The sequence below is a fragment of the Mesoplodon densirostris genome, chromosome 10 (genome assembly GCF_025265405.1).
Source record: "Mesoplodon densirostris isolate mMesDen1 chromosome 10, mMesDen1 primary haplotype, whole genome shotgun sequence".
Classification (NCBI taxonomy): domain Eukaryota; kingdom Metazoa; phylum Chordata; class Mammalia; order Artiodactyla; family Ziphiidae; genus Mesoplodon; species Mesoplodon densirostris.
In genome coordinates, this window is record NC_082670.1 from 95,646,907 (window position 1) to 95,671,385 (window position 24,479).

The following is a 24,479-nucleotide window of genomic DNA, read 5'->3' on the forward strand; positions in this document are numbered from 1 at the left end:
CGGAGTTCAAATGTATGTGATTATCTCTTAAATATATAGTTATATATGTATTATGCATGTTAAATACACACATGTGTGTATATATTTGTGTATGCTAACCCTCTTCAACCATGAAAGTCATATTTCCAAACACTGTTTCTTAGAATTCTTTATATCCCAAAACGTATTAAGATGTGTTAAATGAATTAAAAATGTTCCATATCTAGTAAGTGCAGAAAACTAGAATTGAGGAAACTTCTTTAATACAGGAATTTTCAAAGCTTTTAATATGCTAAAAGGTACTATGAAACTCTAAAAGCAAACATAGTAAGTATACAGAATTAATTAAAGTTGAATAACCTGGGAAATCCACCTTTATTTATTTTTGGAGCATCACTAATAAATAACATTTTACTGGATATGACTTTTTCCTGGATCCAAAGCATTGGTGGCTTTCTGGCAACATATTTCACATAGCTTGGATTTTCCTTAAATAGAAATTTCAGGTTCAAATTTCAAAACCTAAAGCAATTATTTCTCAAAGCATGGGCCTGGACTGACCATATTAAAATCAACTGAAGAAGCAACCTGTTAAAAAAATCCATTTCTAGGTTCTCTCTGCAGACCTGCCGAATCAGTATTTCTGGTGGAAGCAGAGAAATGCACATTTTGAACACATTCTCCAGGAAATTCATGCTAAATTTTTAAACTACTAGAGTAGAATTTCTACAAATATCAATACTTAAGGAATAGGCAACAAAAATATAATTATAGGAAATGAAAAGGAATAACTATCGCTCTATTTTGTTTCAGAGAAAGAGCCTTAAAGAATTTCAAAGTTTTACAAATGATAAGAGTCTAGCAGAGTCAACGTCCCTCCTTTTTAATTTGTTATAATTCAGGCCCTAATTATCTCACTTATCCATAAATACCAAGAAGGGTTTCAGTGTTAACAATGAGCCTCATGTTACTGCACCTACTCCACTGGTATGTATGCGCTCCTAGGAAAGTAGTACACTAGATGTGTGTATATACATCCCTCCACTCCTTGAGAGTGATTCGAATGGCTTTTTTTTTTTTTTTTTTTTTTTTTTCCTTTTTGCGGTACGCGGGCCTCTCACTGTTGTGGCCTCTCCCGTTGCGGAGCACAGGCTCCGGATGCGCAGGCCCAGCGGCCATGGCTCACGGGCCCAGCCGCTCCGCGGCATATGGGATCCTCCCAGACCGGGGCACGAACACGTATCCCCTGCATCGGCAGGCGGACTCTTAACCACTTGCGCCACCAGGGAGGCCCGATTCGAATGGCTTTTAAAAAAATTTCTCTAGTGTTAGTTTCTTAAGAAGTTAAAGTGTATGCAAAGGAGGAATCAGAACTTGTTAATGAACTAAAGCTACTCCTTGTTCTTTCCCTAAAATAGCATCAAAAATTGTGTATGTTTCTCCTGCTCAAGAACCACTCTCCCATTCTCTGCAACTGTGATTTTGTCTCTGTGGGGTATTCACTTCCAGTTCTGAGTTAGAGCTCTGTGCAGTTGCAGAAGGGAACTCTTCAGGGCAGCAATCAGTGGCCTTGTGGGTGTTGCAGAACCACCTACACAGGATTAGGACAGGTCTGCATGTGGTGTGAGAGGATACAGTAGTTATAAGCGTTCTTGTCCATGTACCCCCTCACCCTCACAGGAGGGTATTCACATGGGGACTATGTTCAGATAACCATGCATTCCCTGTTTTTGAATAACAAGTCTGCCCACATAGAAGACTCTTCTTTTAAATATAATCCTTTTTTTTTTTATCCTACAAATACTGCTATGTCTTTATGCCTTTCCCCCCTCTGCTTCATACTTCCAAGGCTTCCCTTTTTTTTTTTGGCATTTTTTTAACATGGCATCCAGGGCTGGTTTCATCAGTTTGTAACCCCGTCACACACGATCCCGTGCTGAGATATGCCTCACGTTTGGTCTAATGCTCCACTGTCGCTATCTCAAAATTCTTGGTCACTTTGTCTCTGAACTTGTGCTTTGTAAGTGAAAGCTAGTGGGACAATGGAGCATGACCATGAGCAGAGGAGATATCCTAGGTGGAAGCACACACAAGTGTTTATGGTTTAGCTGCCGCAGCTTGTGCACAAATGGGCTCAGGTCCATGCACCAAGCAGGCAGGTGGTACTGTACATACCCACATGCCTGATGGCAGTCAGGAGTGCTGAGGCCCAGAGGAAGGGGAGCAAATCAGGACCCGGGACCAAACTGATGGAGGTGATGATGGTAGCAGCTGTAGAAACTTCAGGGGATGACAGCAAGGGCTTCAGGGGAACAAGGAACTCAGAAAGCAGTCAGTGTCAGGATCCACTGTGAGAAGTCAGCTTGCTCATCTGTTCCCAGACAATGTCCGGGTGACATCTGTACAAATATTAACTCTTCAGCCTGAGCACCAGGACAGGAACTGTCAGTGCCCAGGCAGTAAATTTTGTCAGTAAAGTATTACGAAATAAAAGCCTACATATATTGCAATAAGGCATATCATAGAGTTATGTGAATTCTTAGAAGAGTTTGGCATACATGATTTTGAAAATGTGTGCAACACTAGAAAGCTAATTTCCAGAGGCTTAGAAATAGAAATTTAAATTTAAAGATTATTCTACTCAATGGGAAAAATACTATTTCTATACAAATCTCCAGGTAAACCAATTATTAATGAGTGTTTCCTTAGAATTAAAGATATAGCAGTAGGGCTTCCCTGGTGGCACAGTGGTTGAGAGTCCACCTGCCGATGCAGGGGACACGGGTTCGTGCTCCGGTCCAGGAAGATCCCACATGCCGCGGAGCTGCTGGGCCTGTGAGCCATGGCCGCTGAGCCTGCGCGTCCGGAGCCTGTGCGCCGCAACGGGAGAGGCCACAACAGTGAGAGGCCTGCGTACCGCAAAAAAAAAAAAAGGTACAGCAGTAGAATGCATAAAGATGCGTTTTGGATTATACACAAACCATTAAGCCACTTTCAGTTTCTCGTGAAACCTCCACAAGTTACAGGATATGTCCGAAGAATGTAACAGTTCCATTGTTTAAATTTACATCTAAAATTCAATTCAGACTTAAACAGAATGGATTTGTATGAAGAGATAAATCTTTCTAGAAAAGATTGTTCCTTGAGAATCATCAGCTCTAGATGATCTAAGATTCACATTTCAAAATAATTTATCAGAAATTTATTCCAATGTTGTCACAACCTATAAAATACTCTCAATGGTTCCATAACAATTGCATCAACAGAAAGATCTTTGCAAAAATAAAAAATTATCGAAAAGCATCTGCGATTTTACATTTGCCATGCACAACCGATGTCACTTAAAAATAAAATTGCTAAAACATAAATTCTGATGACCTAATAAATAAATTTATAGAAAAGTGAGAAAACTCTTATGATCAATCAAGATATAACTTTAATAAAGTATTATTATTTAATGTATATATAAAATTGAATCAAAAATATATTTTTGCAATTTGTATGTTTATGTTGTTACTCATGTATCATTATTACCGTTACAGTTTGTAGGTAATATATTATTTTTAAAGCAAAGTAATTTCAAAGAAAAACACCCCACATTTTTATCTCATACTGCGACCCAAAAATTATGTAGCTGGCCCTAAAAACATCTAAAGCTTACATTCTGACTACGACCATCACCAAGCTTCATTTTCTCCACTTTCACTCCTGTTTTACTCTTCAACACTTCTCTCCAGCAAAATGGCTGCCTTACCTCAGCAAACCATTCTTCTTCTTTGCACAGATTCTTTGTAAATGCTCTTGCCTGCATAGTGAATAAAGTTACTTCTCCCTGCCTATTATGTTTACTTAGCTAACTCCTATTTGCCTTTTACTGTCAGCTAAAGCAACCCTTTCCCAATAAACTGATCCCTCAGGATTCACTATTTTAATAGAATCATTTACTTCTAATACCTGGCACTTACCACAGTTGTAACTATGTATTTCTGAGTATGATTTGATTAACATCAGCCTCTCGTTTTATTCTTAAATCTCTGTGAAGGCAAGCACTACATCATTTTTTTTGGTGCTATATTTTTTCTTCTCCTTCCATTGTATTTCCAATACTTAGCAGACAGCTGGAATTTGGTAGGCGCTCAATAAATATTAGTTAATAAATGAATTAACTAGTGAGAACATGTAAACATTATAATGAATTATAATATAAATGCTTCTTTTTTTTTTTTTTTTTTTTTTTTGCGGTACGTGGGCCTCTCACTGTTGTGGCCTCTTCCGTTGCGGAGCACAGGCTCCGGACGCGCAGCCTCAGCGGCCATGGATCACGGGCCCAGCCGCTCCGCGGCATGTGGGATCCTCCCGGACCGGGGCACGAACCCATGTCCCCTGCATAGGCAGGCGGACTCTCAACCACTGCACCACCAGGGAAGCCTAAATGCTTCTTATTCATGAAGTTTTAGTCATTATTACTATACTACTGACAAACTATGTATATAGGGAATGATTTGTCTAATTTTGCCACTTTGTGGTGCCATAAATGGAAGGAGAGCTTTCATTATTAATGTTTGAAAATTACTTTAACTGCATGATCCAAAACTTTAAATCAGAGCAATTTTGCTCTACCAGCACAACCAGTTAGCCAACTCATCCTCCCATAAGTGTAAATAAGATATTAGCAATATATTTTTTTCAAAGATACTACAAGAAGGAAAATATTCTCTAGTCTTAAAATGTGTTATTGAAACCCTGGTTAGTATTTATCCTTTCTTTGTGGGAGACGTCTGAAGAAGGCTTGGAATTAAGAATGGACTTAGTCCACAAAATCATTCTTTAAACTTTTCCCCAGAAATAATTAGAATAAAAAGTACACGTGTTTAATATAATAAGGTAAAGAGTATCTTTAAAATATGAAAATATGAAGATACAGATACAACCTGATGTAGATTGGGTTCGATTTTCTTCATTATATTCAGAAATAAAATATGTGCTTTTATTTTTCCATGACTCTTTTATCAATATGTACCTTAAAGCCCAAGATTATTACTTCCTACTTTTTGTTTATTAAGGAAACAATCACAATTTTTAAAATGTTGGAATAATACTTAAACATTCTATTGATAAAATACAGTGGCACACTCATCCATATGAACATATAAATTCAACCTCAATGCTACTTTGATTTCTTGAGCAGCACAAAGAAGCCAGAAGGAAAGTAAAGCTTTTAGCCTATCTCCTAGAGGGCAAAACTTTATGAGTGATCTTTAGAGAAAGAGATTTTCCAGGGTCCTCATTTCATTTTGTTCTGAAACTTCTTTATGTATGATACTTGCTTTCACTATAATTTGCCAAAATCCCTAATTATTAAATGTAAATCCCTTAAAACATACTTTAATTTGGTAAGATAGTGCATATCTAAATCCAAATGTATGTCCAGGGTTTTTGTGTGTGTGTGTGCTTACTGAGTTGCCATCTTAGTCAATTCCTGGTCCTCTAAAATCAAAACTATGTATTTTGTTCTAAAAAATGTAGTCAAAAATGATATCACTATAAGTTTCTTTTAACCACAGAAATATAGGACTCACAAGTCCAGCTGGAACATTGTTTGGAATTATCCTTTGAAACGGGTCAATGACATGATATGACTTGTAGAGCAAGGGCTGATATTGTGACTCATATTTCTAGAGAGAAATTTTTTTATGATAGATGTGTAATTCTAAAATTGTGAAATCTTGATGAAAAAGAAAAAAGTTACCTCTTTTCTATTCGTGTTGCATCTTTATCTAAAATAGAAATTTTTTATCACAGCTATGTCAGAAATAGAATAAATATGTTGTATTCACATTTGCAAATATAAGCTTATGATTATAAATCTTGATATAATATAATGTAGTTATGATCTTAGGGATGCAATTTGTCTCATAGTATATGAAATTAACATAGAATATTTAGAGCTGTAACCATTGTATGGATTGTAATATTGCGGCTAGAATTTCAGAATAAAATAATAATAAAAATGGTGTGCTGCACTCTCTACATAAGGATTGCTGTCTTTTGAGGTCCACAGTTTTCTATGAACTACTTATTTTTATATTAAGTATAAATGGAAGTATGTCTTGAATTTTCTTACAAGTAACATGCTATGTTGATTAATGTCAAAATATTTGAAAAGTGGGAATATAATTTTTCATATTGAGTATAGTAGAGCTTCATGTTGTATTTATATAATTTCAAACAATGGTAAAACCATTCAAAAATATATTTTATAGCCATATGCTAGCATTTGATAAGCTTTTATAATAATAATATTTTTTCTCAACAGAGAGGACTGTTATTACCGTGCCACCTTCCAAAATGGATGTTACAGTTGGCGAGAGTATAGTCCTACCCTGCCAGGTGTCCCATGACTCCTCCATTGAAGTTGTATTTCTATGGTCTTTCAATGGAGATGTCATAGACTTAAAAAAAGGAGTGGCTCATTTTGAGAGGATTGGAGGAGTAAGTTGCTGAAATTTTTAAATGCTTAATAAAATGAATCAAGTCTTTTACATGAATCAACATCTTTCATAATTATTCTCCCCATATTGATTTGCATGGATAGTCACTGTCTATGAAGTTGCATCTGTTTTTGTTTTGTGTTATTTTGTTTTATGTCTTTCATAGAAATGCTTGTGTTCTGGATGCAATTACAATAAAGGGGATAATAAAAGGGATCAAATATGAGAAACTATAATGATACTAGTATATCTCCTAATTTCAGAGCTGCCTCATATTTAGTATTTATCCAGCTGTAAAAAAAAAAAAAAAAAAAGGGACCTGCTGGGTATGATTATGTTTTTATCCCTTTTTCCCTATCTATCTGCAGGAATCTGTTGGGGATTTGATGATAAGGAATATTCAGTTAAATCATTCAGGAGAATATCTATGCACAGTAAAAACAACTCTCGAAAGTTTATCTGCTGAAGCTGATATCATTGTGAGGGGTAAGCATAAATGGTGAAAATGAATGACCACACAGTTTATTCACAATCAAAAATGTTAATATGTATTGATACATGGTAGATCTTTGAGTAACCACATTATGATAAAAAAGTGAGATAAATAGTACAGATTTTTTATTTTTTAATCTCTAAGACTCCAGGGTACGGGCATAGATATGGATATTGAAATGAGTGGGTTTTGTCTCTTTATAAGGAATGGTCAGACTTAGCAAGCAGTGTCGGTCCCTAAAATTTAGACATGCTTTCTATTCATAATAAACCATTCTTGTCAGAACAGGGTCAAAGTCACATGTTCCTGAAGGTCTCCATATCAGATGCATTTGTTTGAGTTAGCTTTCAAGAGAGAATGGACAAGAATGGTTCTCAATTTTTGAAGTTAACTCCCTATCGGATGATATTCAACCATCCCATGACTGGCATTTTCTAATCTTCAAGGGAAGCATTTCTAAATTAATCTCTCACCATGTAAGTTGAATTAATAGGGCTTTATCTCAAATAATGTGCTAAAATACATTATGTTCAATATTTTATTTTCTAAGCATAACAGATAGACTATCCCTGTCCCAAATCCATGAATTTAATAATTTCCAATATAGTCATCATAAAACATATTTTTCAAGGTCCCCCAGGTCCCCCAGAAGATGTAAGAGTGGAACACATTTCCAGTACTACTTCTCAACTAAGCTGGAGACCGGGCTCAGATAATAACAGTCCCATTCAAATATTTAGTATTCAGGCTCGGACACCATTTTCTGTGGGTTGGCAGGCTGTTTCTACAGGTAAGTGACACAAGTAGTTTTGAATAATTTTCAAAAATAGATGGTGTGTTTGTTTAATTGAATAACTGATTGTTTTTACCTAGTGCCAATTTAGGGGCCTGAAGCATCCCCTTCTTTTCAGTTCCAGAAATTCTCAATGGTAAGACATACAATGCAACAGTGGTTGGTTTGAGTCCTTGGGTGGAATATGAGTTTCGTGTTGTTGCCGGGAATAGCATTGGGATTGGAGAACCAAGTAAACCATCAGAAGTGTTAAGAACCAAAGCATCAGGTAAGAAATCAATGTCTTCTAAAGATGTGGAAGACCTTTTAAAGTATAGTTCCTAAAGAAAATAAGTGAGAAGTGTAGTATTTTTGGTCCAAAATCAGAGGCAGTAAACCAGTGGCTCTTATTTTCCATTTGTATGTGCACAGAGCAAGGTGTATTTTCTCCCAAAAAGTGAATTCAAAAAGAGATGATTATAGTTAAGCAGGCATGTCAAAAATTAGAATTTTTCAAAAGCTGTCCTCTCATCTCATCTATTTTCTAGCCAAAATCCAATCTGTAGATTTGTAAATGCAAATGAGTTACTGCTTATTTCATTAAATGTTGTAGCCAAGAATTAACTGAGACTCTGATGGTGCAGCCAGCCACACATTTCCATCTATTTCTCAACTCTGACCTAGCTGCAGGTTCATTGAGCGATAGTATAAATTTTTCCACAGGCAAATGAGGTAAATTTTAAACTCATTTAACAGAAGTGCTAATTGAGCATCAATTGGTTCACTGAACAGCAGAATACAAGTGGAACCTGCCTCAGAAATCACACCTTCTTAAGCTCTTTTCAATGGATCCTTTGTTCTACTCTTAAACTTTCACATCCAAGGTGACATTTGATCTGCGCAATGCATGTAGCCAACAAAGTTCACATTCTTATCCAGTCACCTATGAAGGATCACTGATGCTGCTGGCTTAGTTTAACAAGCACAAACTATTTCAACAAAGTGTGTGCAACTGTCAGATGTCAATAAATTATTATTTTTTAAACTAAAGGTAATGCTAATCATTTTATTATAGGATTAGGGCTGGAAAACAGCATATTTGGTAGTGATATCTTAAATCATTCTAAGAGTTTAGAGCTAAGAGGAGGGTCCTTACTTTGACAGAGAAAGAAAAGGAAGACCAGGATATTAGCTGATTGTTTTGGACAAAGTCAGGATTTGAACCCAAACATCCAGACTTAGGCACCATCATTCACCATAACGGTGGGCCTTAACCTAAATGAGATAAAGATTGACATAAGGAAATGTCTAAATATAGAAATTCCCAGGCCCTACCACAAACCAACTGGATAAGAATCTACAAGTGTGGTCCATGACTCTGGATATTAGCTTCAATTTCAGATTGTTTGTTTACAGCTGATTTATATTATGATAGTTTTGGGCAGGGTTGATGCTAATTCTAAAGTTTTTACAGTAAAGTTTTTATGTCACCTTCTGTTAACCACTGATGCTCTCATTTCAGTAGCATAATGAGACTTGGTATTCATAATGATTTCCCTGAGGCTCCAAATCATACTGAAGTGAGAGGTTGTGAGATTTTGTTTGTTTGTTTGCTGGTATCATCAAAGACAGTTCTTCTCAATATGGCTTTAGGATGAGTATGGTTCATTTGAAAACTGAAGAAAACAGGGAGCTTTATTACCCAGAATATTGGAAACTTTTGCAAAGAGTTAATTAAAGTATAATTTAAAATAATTTCCTTATGTATCTAAACTATTCAATTGTCCTGAAATATGTTACTGTAAGCTGTCAAGTACTAGAAACCCTGCAACTGTAGAAGCTATTCCAATTCACGCTGCTTTTGGCCAAAGGCATTGGAAGGCTTAGAAGACAGGGTATAGGTTCAAGGCAACCTTTTAAATAAATTATGAAGATCAAAGCAGACAAAGTTAGGGTCAATCTGAATATGAAAGTGGGTAACGTCTGGTGTTATTACTTAAAAGAACAATGAGATTATTATATCACTGTATCATTTATAGAGTTAAATATGTATGAAATGGGAATAAAATAAGTAGACTAGATTTATCTGAATGGTATAAATGGTGGGAGAAAATTTTGGAATGAGTAATTAAACATTACATATTTTAATTCAAAAATGATTGATATAATTTTATCTATATATAAAGTATACCCTGCAGATTTACCCATAATCACAGATTTAGCATACTTCTGCTATTATTTCAGGGAAAAGAATACTTTTTAACACTTCAACATGTATAAAGTTTCATTCTGATTATACACTATGATACTCTACTCATGCTCACAATTGGCATCGATTTTACAATTTGCCTTGAACTATTTATGTCTCATTATACTAGTCCTCACAAGGGTATAGTTGAAGGACATATTTTTTTCCTAATTTGTAAAAATTATCAGTATCTGGAATGTTCTACCACTGAGCCTTAGGGTCCTAGAGTTAAACCCAGGGAATCCTCTCAATCACATCCTTGATCAGAGAAATCTTACTTTGATTGTGAAAAATTAGAGGAAAAGTCCTGTTCTGTACTGAGAGATTTGAGATTCAAACAAAGAGTTATAAAAGAAGATTTTTTAAAATTTATATATCTTTAAGGATTCATTTTTAAATGCTAAAATATCCTGATGGCTAACAAAAAGAAAAATTATTTTAATTTATTGAAAAAAATTAATTAATAGACTGCCTAAGTAACTTGTTTACAGCACAACTGTATAATTAGGCACTAAATCAGCAAAATCGCAGTTACCATCTGAATGGAACATCATTTTGCCAATTAGTAGATGATGCATAATAATGTCAAATACACGATGTTAGTCGATTTTTAATTAATTTAGGAGCCAGGGTGCTCTTGTATCAAACACAACTGTGTCCTCTCTCTTAGAAATTTGGATATGTGTAAACATAATTTATGTTCATTAAAAATGCAAGACTCTCTCATAATGTGTCTGCGTGAGATTTTGAAAGGTGAAATCCAAAAACAAAATTCTTCCCAATGAAGAGGTACTTTAGTAATTGCCATCCTATGTTTCTCCTGGTTGCTTTAGTCCCTGCTGTGGCACCAACAAACATCAATGGAGGTGGAGGAAGTCGGTCTGAACTCGTCATTACGTGGGAGGTAATTTTCTATCCAACTGAGTTACTTTGAAGGAAAAAGACTTAGCTGGCTAAGAGGAATATTGAAAAACAAAAAAGAAGATTTATTTGATCACTATTGAGTATATAAAAATACGTGGTGTGAGAGACTCCTGATGATGCATTATTTAAAAGAGGTATTGGAAACTTTTTGTATTTCTACTAAAGTAAGAGAATGTGACTAACTCAACACAATTTGCTTCCAAATATAAGAAACAGAAGTTCAAGATCTATTGAAGGTGGGTCAGTAGCATTTTTGTTATTAGTTGATGAACTAGAAATTATTTTATTTATTACCTCTACAACTATTCATGAGTTAGACTCAGCAGAGCACAGGTAGAAAATAATTTCCCTATCATTGTTCTTTAAATCCTTCCTTTGTTCTTCCCTGCATCTAGATGAAAGCTTAGGCATATGGGATAGCTTTTGTAGTCATTATTATTAAGTATCAACAGGTAGGTTCATTTTTATACTTAAAAATTTTTTCAACCTGGTTTATTATCATAAACTTCAGACTTTCAACCAATCTAAAGTTTCTCATTTCTAGACGCTCAGGTCTGCCTCAGCGGAGAAATGCTAGTGTGAAAGGGAATGCATAGTCAGTTCTGCACCTTTTCTCCACTCTGCTATTCAATTTCTCCTTTCCCAAACTAGTTCCTCCAGAGTCGTAGTAAACTGGGGTTGGGAGGAGAGGAAAGGGACAGAAAAAGTCCTGACTGCTGGTACATTTGTAATTTGATTTTAGTATACTCTAGGAATGGTAAATGACCAGACGTTGACATTTCATAGAGCTGTTTTTTGTTTTGCTTTGTTTTTTTGGTGGTTTTTGGTGGTGGGGGAAAGGGGGAAGTGTCCAAAGAAGTGCCCAAACTTTTGGTTGTCATTCCTTGGTGCAAGCTGCCGGAAGGTCTCCTCAGTTCCTGGAATCTGGTGGTCCATGGCCAGACTGTTCTGGTAGAGGTTATGTCTCTCCTCTAGATGCTCTTTGTGGATACAGCATCATAAGGTTGCAACCCTATGATGATAGAGCAACCATAACGTTGCTCATGGATAGCTCCCTACATGGTTTTCACATTTGCCTTCAGCAAACATGCACCTTTGCTCTATGCTCCATGGAAGTGCAGTGTGTCCCCACTTAGTCTCTCTTCACTCTGCCACAATACACTGTCCAGGTCTCTCTCCCCTTTGGAAGTTTCTCAGGCATTTGTCAGTTAAAAGAACCTGCATCCCCTAAATTACAGAGAACACATATCATGTGTTTCTTTCTGAAGCCTCTTCACTTGGTTAGGCAAGGGATAAGAAGTAGCCCCTTTGCATTCCCCTGGGTGGAGGGGTAGGAATGCACAGCTTTTTCTACAATTGTCTCAAAAGAAATATCTTCCTACTAATCTCTCCCTAAACAAACCAACACTCCCTTTCTGTACATTTCTCTTGGGTTATAGGCTAAGTTTTGCCAGGTAGACTTATATATAAATGGTTTGACGTCTCTCTTTAGAATGCATGGCACTTCATACCTTTGTTATCAGCTTTGAGCCCCAGCTATAACTGATAAAAGAGCCTTCCCCTATTTCACTGCCCTGTGTACATGTTTTTGACACTGTGGTGATAATTTTCATAGCCAAAATATCCACTTCCTTGGACATTTTAATATCACACCTAAGAACATGATGGCTATGATGTTTTAGTTAAAAATCATGATGTCTGATATGTTAGAGGGGCTCTCACTGGGAGGCAGGGGTGGTTTCATCCCTCAGGAGATATTTACAATGTCTGAGGGCATGTCTGGTTGGTTACAACTAAGGGGAGAGGTTCATCTGGATAGAGGCTAGGATGCAGCTAAACATCCTACAATGCCCAGGACAGCTCCCCCATGAGAAGAAATTATCTGCCCCCAGATGTCAAGAGTGCTAAGGTTGAGAAACCCTGTTGCAGAATAATAGGAATTCATTGCATCTGTAAATGATTTTACAGTAGTATAAGACCTTCTATATATATGGTCCAATCCTCACAAAATCTACAAACAATAAATGTTGGAGAGGGTGTGGAAAAAAGGGAACCCTCTTGCACTGTTGTGGGAATGTAAATTGATACAGCCACTATGGAGAACAGTATGGAGGTTCCTTAAAAAAACTAAAAATAGAACTACCATGTGACCCAGCAATCCCACTACTGGGCATATACCCAAAGAAAACCATAATTCAAAAGACACATGCACCCCAATGTTCACTGCAGCACTATTTACAATAGCCAGGACATGGACACAACCTAAATGTCCATCAACAGAGGAATGGATAAAGAAGATGTGGTACATATATACAATGGAATATTACTCAGCCATAAAAAGGAACGAAATTGGTCATTTGTAGAGACATGGATGGACCTGGAGACTATCATACAGAGTGAAGTAAGTCATAAAGAGAAAAATGAATACCGTATGTTAATGCATGTATGTGGAATCTGAGAAAATTGCTACAGACAATCTTATTTACAAAGCAGAAATAGAGACACAGATATAGACGTTTGTATGGATACCAAGAGGGAAGCGGGGGTGGGATGAATTGGGAGATTGGGATTGACATATATACACTGCTGATGCTGTGTATGAAATAGATAACTAATGAGAACCTACCATGTAGCACAGGGAATTCTACTCAATGCTCTGTGGTGATCTAAATGGGAAGGAAATCCCAAAAAGAGGGGATGTATGTATACATATAGCTGATTCACTTTGCTGTACAGTAGAAACTAACACAACATTGTGAAGCAAATATACTCCAATAGAAAATTTTAAAAAAGAAACAAACAAACAAAATTCTATTACAGATAGAGAAAAAGTAGTATTATTAAACCCTCTTCATATGAGAGAACACTGAGACACAGAGATGTTTTCTAAAGGCTGTAAACAACAGAGCCAGGAACCAGGTGCAGCTGCTATAAAAGTTGTCCTTTCTTCTGGACGTCTAGTTTCACATATGCGCTATGGGCCTAGCACAGTGCCTGGTATGTGGTGTGACCTCCTGAAGTACCTGTTGGATGAATGGATGTGCACAGAGAGAGATGTGGCTCACTTGTGGAGCACTTACAGGATTTTCAGTGCTGTGCTGGACATTTCATGTCATTTACTCCTCATGACAATGCTAGCCAGTGGCAATGCCATGTTCAGAAAAGAAAATAGGCTTAGAAATGCAATATAGGTGGGCAGAGAAGCATCTGACTACACGACTCTCCATGCTTTTTTACTTTGTCCTAAATTAGAATTCCAATGGTCCGTATGCAAAGTCATGGTTTAGAGAGGCCAAGAGTTTTCCTATATCTGCCTTGAGTAGTAAGTTAATCAAGTTATTCTTGTTTACCAAACACATTTCCCACAGAAACACTGACTCTCAAGTAGTCTAGAACAGGATTGGTTTTGTGGGATGGTGAGTAGGTTATTTAGGTTTCAATATTCTTTGAAGGACATATAAGCATTTCATCATTTGCCTAACTTCACCCCTTGTTTTTTCTCCTCCACGGTCAGAAATTACTAAAGGTTGGTGAATCACAGCTTTTACTCAGTCTATATGTGAGGAGAATGGGAAATCCTATGCATACTATTCTTAAATAGAGATGATGTGAATTACCAAAAAAAAAAAAAATCTTTCCACGATTTATAATGTTCTTTTTAAAGCCAGGTTCCAGAGACCATCACCTACAGGCCAAATCTGGCCTGCTCCCTGTTTTCCTAAACAAGTTCACCCACAACCATACCCATTCTCTTATGTGTTATGTATCACTGCTTTCATGACGTTGCAAGAGACCCTAGATCCCCCAATGCTCAAAATATTTAAGCATCTGACCCTCTACAGACAACTTTTTCTGACCTATATTTTTAAAAAATTAAGTTAAAATCATTCCCTCTGTGTATTTCTTCTTGGGATATCAGATATGAGGATACTAACAGAAACTATTACATAAATGGATGCAAGTTCCCATTTATCATTCACATTTGGCATCATGTACATGCAGTTACTGAGCCAAATTCTTCTGGTGCCCAAACTTCTTTAAGGAATCAGTTCTGTGTACTTAGAAGGAGATGCATACATTAATTCGAGCCACCAGAAGGCACATAGTAACACTTTCAATTCAGTGAACACTAATGAGTAGTGCAGTGGGGGTACAAAGAAGAATTTCTTTAAAAAAAGTCTTTATGTTCAGAAACTGACAGGACAGTCTTAACTCAGCCTGAAAGGAGGTCAGGTAAGGTACCATCATAGCATATCTGAACTATGCTGTGAAAAAGAACTCGGGGATAAAGAGACCATTGCAGGCCAAAGTCACTGCACTGTGGATGAAGTACCCACTGAGCTTTCAACACTAATCCAGGTCCAACCACTGTTCTAAACTCAGTCTGACTCCACCATTATGGTTTATAAGTATACTGTGGTATAATCGACCTGTGTTTTCTCCTGTGCCAAAGTAATGTGTATTTTGTGTATGGTTATTTGTTTTGGTTTGTTATCTTTCCACTAACCTAGACATGATATCTAACTTTAGGGATGTAATAACTGCTAACCTTTTTTAAAGGTATCTTTACTCATATGTTATTTTAACTTATACCCAAAATACCTGCAAGTTTGAGGTGCTTATGATAAATGTCTCATAAAAAATATGACTATAAAATTAGGTATATAGGATAAAAAACTGTAGAGTAAGAAATAAACACCCTAACTGTCCATTGATACACTTTTTACCTAGAGGGTCAGCCAGTAAAACTATTCAGCCTTGCAAGCTACATGGCCTCTTTCACAACTTCTCATCCCTGCCATTGTCATTCAAAAGCCATATATCATACAAATTAACATGTGTGACTGTGTTTCCAAAAACCTTTATTTTCAAAACCAGACTACAGGCCAGATTTGGTTCAAAGGCCATAGTTTGATGACTCTTGGTCTATACAAAAACTGTAGTTCTTACAGACACTGTGGTGGAGAATTATATTGTTAATCTTAATCAGCTTTAAGAGATTTCATTACCAGAGGAATTTTTGAATTTCTGTATTCTGCTGAATACTTTCTCTGCTTAAAGGAGAAAACTCTCTTTCTGGCCACCTTAAATAGCTATATATATTTCTCCATCATTTGGCTCTCAGCCCATATGAGAAGAATAAAAGGAAGGGCCTAAATAAGCCTTTTTTTCTCCTCTAAACTGAGCATGTTGGACTCAGATCTTTCTTGAGGGAACACCATGTGAAACATTCACTGCACTTCACTACCAAAAACAAAAGTCCTCCACTTTCTCCAATGAACTAAACATCTTGATTAAATCTAAGATCAGAGAAGCATCCAAAAAGAAATCAAATTCTCTAGCAAGTAGCTTAAATTCTCATAAATCTCTTCCATACTACTCAAAGTTAACCATTTTAATTCTGATCTACCTGTGAAAGGGAAGTGTCAACACAAGGAAGCATTTTCTTTCCTAAAATTTCAGGACATGTAATTTTTCTTCTGCTTTTCACAGTCCGTATTCCTTAGACTGTTCCACATGGCAAGAAGCAGAGAGCAGCTCAGGTCTTCTTGGTTAATGGGGATTTATTTTAAAGCTACGTGGGAAGCAATGAGGATGGGAAAAAGTCTCAGTAACCAAGCAGACAGGGCAAAAGAAGAACCGGAATATCATTCATCAGTGTTCTGAGAACCGTAGCCCTACCCTGCTGTCATCTGTTCTGGTAACCCAGCCCCAGTTCTAATAGTCCCTCCTGCTCGTCCTTCAGTTCTTCATATTTACTTTACTGACAGTTTTCTACTTGGCTAACGGCTAAATTTTATCTCTTCTCTGTATAATTTACAGCTTAGATTTTCTCCTAGCTTCCACTGCCTCAGTGTCCCTGCTACTGTATGTTTTCTACTTATTGCTTGCTCTAAGTTTATCTATTATTACCCCAACACACCTATGTTTCATATTCAAATTCCATAAGGGAGAGGAATTAATTGGGTTTGCTAGTCACTATAGAATTCAGAGATTCTGATGGATAAATAAGTTGTGATACAAATATACAATGGAATACTACCCAACCATAAAAAAGAATAAAATAATGCCATTTGCAGCAACATGGATGAGATTATCATACTAAGTGAAGTAAGTCAGAAAGAGAGAGACAAATACCACATGATATCACTTATATGTGGAATCTAAAATATGGCACAAATGAACCTATCTACAAAACAGAAACAGACTCACAGACACAGAGATCAGGCTTGTGGTTACCTGGGGGAAAGGAGTAGGGAGGGGGATGGATTGGGAATTGGGGGTTGGCAGATGCAAACTATTACATTTAAAATGGATAAACAATAAGGTTCTAGTGTATGGGGAACTGTATCCAATCTCCTGGGATAAACCACAATGGAAAAGAATATTTAAAAAAGAATGTATATATGTGTAAAAAAAAAAAAAAAGAATTCAGAGATGCCGTACCAGAACACCTCAAAGATTCTGACCAAGAGGGTGCCTTTTGTTCTGGTGCCCACTGCTGGATAACCAGATGTGGTCCAAGTCACAGGATAATGTGATACAATAAATGGATACCTTTGGTAAGGAAAACCTCAGGAATAAAGCTGTGTGCATGGGAGACTCAAGCATTATGCCCTATCAGGTATACCTTTATTAGTCTACATGAAAATGTTCAGAAATAAAAAGCATCTTCCTTTAGAGAAACTAAATAAATTCTATCATTTTTAAATATAACTTTCTTATAAATAGCTGGAATATTTGTCTAAATTCAAGGACTAATTCATTTTCACTTCTTGATGTGATTATTTATAATGTTTTAATTATTTATAATGGGGAACTTGTATCTATTTTTGTTTTGTAATTTTAATAAATTTAAGTTTTAAATGACTCAAAGAATTTTGTCTCTTTGGGACTTAGCAAACTTTTTGTTGTTTGTTTATTAATGTTAAGAAAAGTGCACACTGATACTACGACTAATGAAGATGTATGTTTCAAAAAATACTGGATGGTCTCATATGTTTGTGTTTGAGTAATAGTCTATATGTTTTAAAGCAAATATTATTACACATTGATTATATTACCTGTATTTTACAAAAATTTGTTGAAAATGTGAAAGGAAAACATGGCTAGCCTTGAAATAGTTAACAAGTTAATTTTGTGCTGAGTTTAAAGTTTTATATCAAAATTATGTTTTAGCTTATAAAATCTTGTAATCTTATAAACCATTTTATTATTACAATTTAGGAATAATCAGGAAGGATATATAAACATGTAAAACCTGTTTTACATTTCCATTTAAATTTTTCATTTATTTATCTGAGTATCTTAACTTGGGATCATTTTTCTAATTGGCATTCCAAATAGAAGTATTTTTTTTTCAATACTTAATTAAACAGGGTAAATATCCATGCTATCTCTACAAAAGATATGCCAAACAATCAATAAACATTATAATAGCTGTACAATACATTTTTCTAAATACTCAGTGATTGATCACTTCTGCCCAAGTCAATTCCAGAAGAACTACAGAATGGAGAGGAATTTGGATACATCATCATGCTGCGGCCAGTTGGCTCAACAACATGGACCAAGGAAAGAGTACCATTTGTAGAATCGTCAAGGTTTGTTTACAGAAATGAAAGCATCACCCCCCTCTCTCCCTTTGAAGTCAAAGTGGGTGTATATAATAAGAAAGGAGAAGGAGCCCTGAGTACCACGTCCATTGTCTACTCTGGGGAAGATGGTAAGTTGTGGTCAGCACTGGAATGCTCCTCCTTGAGACTGTATGTATATTTTGCATTTGTTTTCATGAACAACTCTGCTGAAGATGGTTGTGTCTTTCTCTGGATGGTAGAACCTCAACTGGCCCCAAGGGGAACTTCTGTTCAAAGTTTTTCTGCTTCGGAAATGGAGGTTTCATGGAATGGTATTGCCTGGAATAGAAACACTGGAAGAGTTCTGGGCTATGAGGTAATCCACATTAATTTCACTTTCTACTATGAATATGCCAGCTAGCAATAGCTCTGTTCAACAGTCCTGTACTACTAACCTAGTTCTTAGTATATGATAGTATATGTCTAAAGCTATAGAGAGGAATTAATGGAGGGGATCTTTCCAGGTTATCTTAAGCAAGCAAAGTAACAAATGGTAGCATTTAAACAGTAATCAGGTGATTATCTTATTTAATTATCCAAATTGCAGTCTTTTTTTTTTTTTTTTTTTTTTTTTTTTGCGGTACGCAGGCCTCTCACTGTTGTGGCCTCTCCCGGTGCAGAGCACAGGCTCTGGACGCGCAGGCTCAGCGGCCATGGCTCACAGGCCCAGCCGCTCCGTGGCATGTGGGATCCTCCTGGACCGGGGCACGAACCCGTGTCCCCTGCATCGGCAGGCGGACTCTCAACCACTGCGCCACCAGGGAAGCCCAGTCATGTTTGTTTTTTGGGGAGAAATAAACATTTAATCTTCAGTGATCTTAATCCATAGAAGAGTCTCAGTGGGAAACCTGCTCTAAGAACTGGAGCATAACTTGAAAAAAGTTAGTCATCTCGGAAAAAGCAGTTAAGCGATAAGAAAAAGCCTACGTTCTCCTAATCTGTCATTTATAGTCTGTCTAGAATGAAGCAAATCACTTTGAATTTATGGGCCTTCATTTTCACAAAGTTAAGGGATGAGACTTATTAATCACTTATTGTTCCTTTGACTTGTAAATCTAATGATTCACAAAATGAGTTACAAGGTTTACTTTATTTTGGAGTTAGAATAAAATTATGATTTTGCCTTGTACTGTTCTTTTTTTCTTTTCTTTTTATCTGAACCCTCTTGTCCAAACAGAAAGTTCTACTCATACGGTAACAGATAGATGCCTCTGCCACTCCAATTCTAGAATGCCTTACTTCTTATCTGAACCCTATTTATTTCTCAAAGCTCATCTCTAGTCTCCCCTGCTCTTTGAACCCTTCTCTGATCACTCCCTGATACTATCTTTCTTCAAATTCTTTTAGCATTTATTTCCATATCACTTTCTTGGGATGCAGTCTCTGCCTTCTTTTTACATATGTACTCTAATATCTTAACTAGATTATAAGAAGTTCAAAGGCAGGCACTATGCTTTATTCTCTCTTGCCTTTTCCAATGTGCCTAAAACAGTGCTAATGCACAGGAAGCCCTCAGTAGTTGAATTATTAATTCATCTGTGATTTAAAAAACTCTCCAGGAAATGTCAATAGTAAAACATAATGTAAGTCTTTGATTGATAGTATGAATCTTGTTTTTTTCTGACATATTGTATACCCTTTGTTAAAGCTGTCAACCTTTAGATATTTCATGAAATATTTTATTGTGGTAATCTAAAAAAAACTAGGTTCTCTAATTTCCATTGTGAATTTGTATTCTTTTTTTTTATTTCTTCCCTATAAATTTTGGACTTTATTTTGTTATTATTGTATAACCATTTTAATTGGAAAATATTCTCTCATTTATGTTTCTGACTTCTTCCCATATGCCACTGTGGTTGACAGTTGTTAGGAAACAATAAATTTTTTTGTTGTTTGTTTTTAATGATCAGGTCTTATACTGGACAGATGACTCCAAAGAATCCGTGATTGGTAAAATTAGGGTCAGTGGAAATGTCACAACCAAAAACATCACAGGGCTGAAAGCTAACACCGTCTACTTTGCTTCTGTGAGAGCTTACAACACTGCTGGGACAGGGCCCTCAAGCCCCCCAGTCAATGGTACCACCAAGAAGTCTCGTAAGTATATATCACATTGCAGGGACCAAGATTCACCTACAGTTGGAAACATTCCTTTGCTCAATGTCCATTTCATTCTTACCACCTCATCATTTTACTGATCACTTTATTTAGTCAAGTGGGTTTGTCCCTTAAATCTGGATAATTGTTGAAACTTTCTGGTAACAATCAAAATGAACTGTTCTGATCTTTTTGGAATTGCAAAAGAGAAAATATTTTCAGTATAAATGAAAGACAGAGAATATAATGGCTCCAATGCCCTCTTCCAACTTGAGTTCATAACCTGACCTCCCATCCTTGGAATGTTAAGTGGTTACTTAATCTTTCAGTCTCAAGATCCTCATCTGTAAAATGAAGGAAAAATAGTACCTATTTTCTCACTGGGTTTTGTTCAAGATTAAAAGTGATAATTAATAGGAAGTGTCCAGTACATACTTTAGTAAATGCTTAGTCAATGATTTTTTGTTTGTTTTTGTTGGTTTGGTTTACCATTTGAGTCTTGATGTGATCCTTGCACTGTCAGATACCTAGATCTTTCCTTCTATGATATTTTATCACTGCAAATTACTTGGTAGCCCCTGAAATCCAAGAATTAACTCTTGTGCTTCTTTTTATCTCCCTTAACAATAAGCTAAATATCTTTCACACAGACAGGACCTACTAAATAAAGGATGAAGAGTTGATTGTTGCTGCATTTGTCCTGTGAGTGAGTCTGGTATTGCACAAATATTCCATAATATGAAGCAAAGTAGTAAATAGCAAACTGATCAGATGTGACTTAGTAAGAGCTGCAATTTGTAATTTTTTATAATTGTAAAATATTTACATATTTCTTGTATATTGTAGATGAACATAAATTGTGTTAACAGGCTTTTTAAAACACATTCTTTGGTCTCTAAATCCCAATGAAAAAGAGTAACAAATATAGTTGCTGAATTCTGAGAATGACTAAGACATGAATTCACTGCTACTAACCGACAGGAAAAAATAGAGCTTGTCTTTAAATACTGCATTCGTTTTTTCCTGTGTATTGGGAAAGAATAGGTGGTTTAAAAAAGTTTGAAAATCAAGTGATACAAAGTTTTTTTTCTATATACATACTTTTCATGTCCAAAAAGAACTTAGGGATCATCTCAGTTAATAGGTCTTTGATTACAGAGTGCATTATCCACTTGTATTCATATCACCAGCCAGTAGCCAGAGATTTGTGTTCTAATTCTGGGTATGTCAGCGACTCATGACCTGATACAGAACAAGACATTCCATTTTTCTGCCTTAATTTTCTTAACTGTCAAATGGAAATTTTCTCTGCCCTCACTATTTTCTCAAATTATTAATGAGACACAAACGAGGTTCTGATTATAGGAGCACATTGGAAAATACAAAGTACTGTGGAACTGCTAAGCAGGAAACAGATGAACAAAAACTCTAGTGCCAGTCCATTTTAAGGGAAGAGTACATGTGGATCAAAAACTCTTAAACCAGCTCTCCTTCAATCCCCTAGTTTGATAAAGATGACGTCATGAGTGATCTTCTAGAACTGACTAGCTAGAGACATGGTTCTATTCCTCTTCCTGTTTTACTCCATTTTGACTAAGTTGATGAAGTCATTGTCATATACCTGTATGAACGATTTGCTTCCATGGTCCTTCTGGAGTCTAGCCTCTCTCACTTAATCTGAAAATCTGACTGAAATCTCCAATCAATCAGTGGTTTTAAATTTGCCCAGACATTTCCTTCTAGCTGATTGAGAGATGCCAAACTCACAGAAACTCTTGTATGTAATTTAGTTTCTATCTCAGGCAAAATCAAGGGTGATTAGAAATGCGTAAAGATAGTATGAAAAAAACCTCACAGATCTGACAGATCTGTGACAAACTGACAGACATTTTAGTGTAGTTGTTGATGTAACACTCAAGCTGACTCATATTACATGCGATTCCATTAACCAGTTTAAGGTGGGCTGAGACCTGAACAATAAACTTAATTATCAAAAAGATATAGAGATATAGGGCTTCCCTGGTGGCGCAGTGGTTGAGAGTCCGCCTGCCGATGCAGGGGACACGGGTTCGTGCCCCGGTCTGGGAGGATCCCGCATGCCGCGGAGCGGCTGGGCCCGTGAGCCACGGCCGCTGAGCCTGTGCGTCCGGAGCCTGTGCTCCGCAAGGGGAGAGGCCACAACAGTGAGAGGCCCGCGTAACAAAAAAAAAAAAAAAAAGATATAGAGATATAGATATATGCATGATATACATAGGAGACCATGTATATACATCTATATATACACACACACATATACAATTGTCCTTCAGTAGCCTAGAGGGATTGGTTCCAGGAACATCCACAGATGCCCAAGTCCCTTATGTAAAATGGCACAGGGTTTGCATACACCCTACATACATCCTCCATATAATTTAAATCATCTCTAGATTACTTATCATACCTAAAACAATAAATGTTATGTAACTAGTTGCAAATACAATGTAAATGCTATGTAAATAGTTGTTAGCAAATTCAAGTTTTTGGAACTTTCTGGAATTTTTTTCAAATATTTTCAGTCCTAACTTGGTTGAATCTGCCAGTGTGGAACCCAGAGATACGCAGATACAGAGGGACACCTGTAAAAACATACATACATACATATATACATATAACCTTACAAATAATTTTTTTCCATTAACTTGAATTTGCTAGTTTGATTTTCCATGCAACCTAAATTAACCATGTGATAGTTTGTGCTAACCTACCCTATGTGTTTAAGCAGAAAACTTGTTTTAGACAGAGTAGCATCAGGTTTGCTCAGTTGACCCACTTGGTCCTACAAATGGGCTTGACTGAAATTTAGATTAAATGCCAAGAACATTGTTGGTGGTTTGTCTGAGTGTTCACATGAGATCAGCCTTATCAAAGAGTAGGAGACATATCCTTTGAAAACACTTTAATTAACAGGGAGTAATTTTATCAAGATACAGTGCTAGAATGTATCTGCTGAGAGAAGAGTGAGATGAGAGTCAAGTATAAAGTGAAGTTTAGTGTTTCTTTAGCATCCGCCTTCTTTTTTGATTCAATCAAACACACAAAAACCCTTGTAATTCCTAATCTCTTTCATGAAAACCTTGTTTCAATATTTCTTAAATTTGGCTTTCACCAGCCTGTGTGCATCAGCATTTTTTAAAAAATATCCAACAAGGACTTGAGAATAAGGTTCTACAAGACTCCATCTCGTATTTGGATACCAATAAAACCTCTAATTTTATTCTTTCAACATTTTTTATCACTAACATTATGAAAATAGAATAGAAACTACTTTAGTCTCCTATTGTTGCTATTCAAATTACCACAACTTAGTGGTTTAAAACAATATAAATTTGTTCTCATACACTTCTAGAGGTCAAAAGTCAGAAATGAGTTTCACTGGCTGGAAAACAAGACATGGGCAAGGGCTGTGTTCCTTTTGGAACCTCTAGAAGAGCATTTGTTTCCATGCATTTTCTGTCTTTTAGAGAGCCTTCTCCCCTTGGCTTGTGGCCCCTGCCTCTATCTTCAATACCAGCCTCATGGTATCCTCAAGTCTTCCTCTGACTCTGACTTCCTCTTCTATCTTCACATATCCTCTGACTCTGGCTCTCTTGCCTCCTTTTTTCCTTCATCAGCATCCTTGTAATTACACTGAACCCACCCAGAGAATCCAGGATTATTTATCCACGTCAAGATCCTTAACATAATCACATGTGCAACAAGTAACATATCCACAGGTTTTGGGGATTAGAATCTGGACATGTTTGGGAGGCCCTTATTCTGCCTATGACAGTTACAAAATACTGAGCACTCATGTCCCAAG

General features: G+C 36.5%; 1 protein-coding gene across 4 annotated transcripts in view; it reads left to right on the top strand.

Moving 5' to 3' along the window:
- CNTN6 (contactin 6) overlaps positions 1-24,479 on the top strand; it is a 155,405-nt gene that overhangs the window by 123,071 nt on the left and 7,855 nt on the right. For all 4 annotated transcript variants that reach the window (XM_060109746.1, XM_060109747.1, XM_060109749.1 and 1 more), the window contains 8 exons: positions 6,296-6,471; positions 6,839-6,956; positions 7,595-7,753; positions 7,875-8,024; positions 10,817-10,887; positions 18,399-18,633; positions 18,745-18,860; positions 20,455-20,641. In XM_060109746.1, the coding sequence (XP_059965729.1) occupies positions 6,296-6,471; positions 6,839-6,956; positions 7,595-7,753; positions 7,875-8,024; positions 10,817-10,887; positions 18,399-18,633; positions 18,745-18,860; positions 20,455-20,641 (1,212 nt within the window). The remainder of the gene's footprint in view (positions 1-6,295; positions 6,472-6,838; positions 6,957-7,594; positions 7,754-7,874; positions 8,025-10,816; positions 10,888-18,398; positions 18,634-18,744; positions 18,861-20,454; positions 20,642-24,479) is intronic.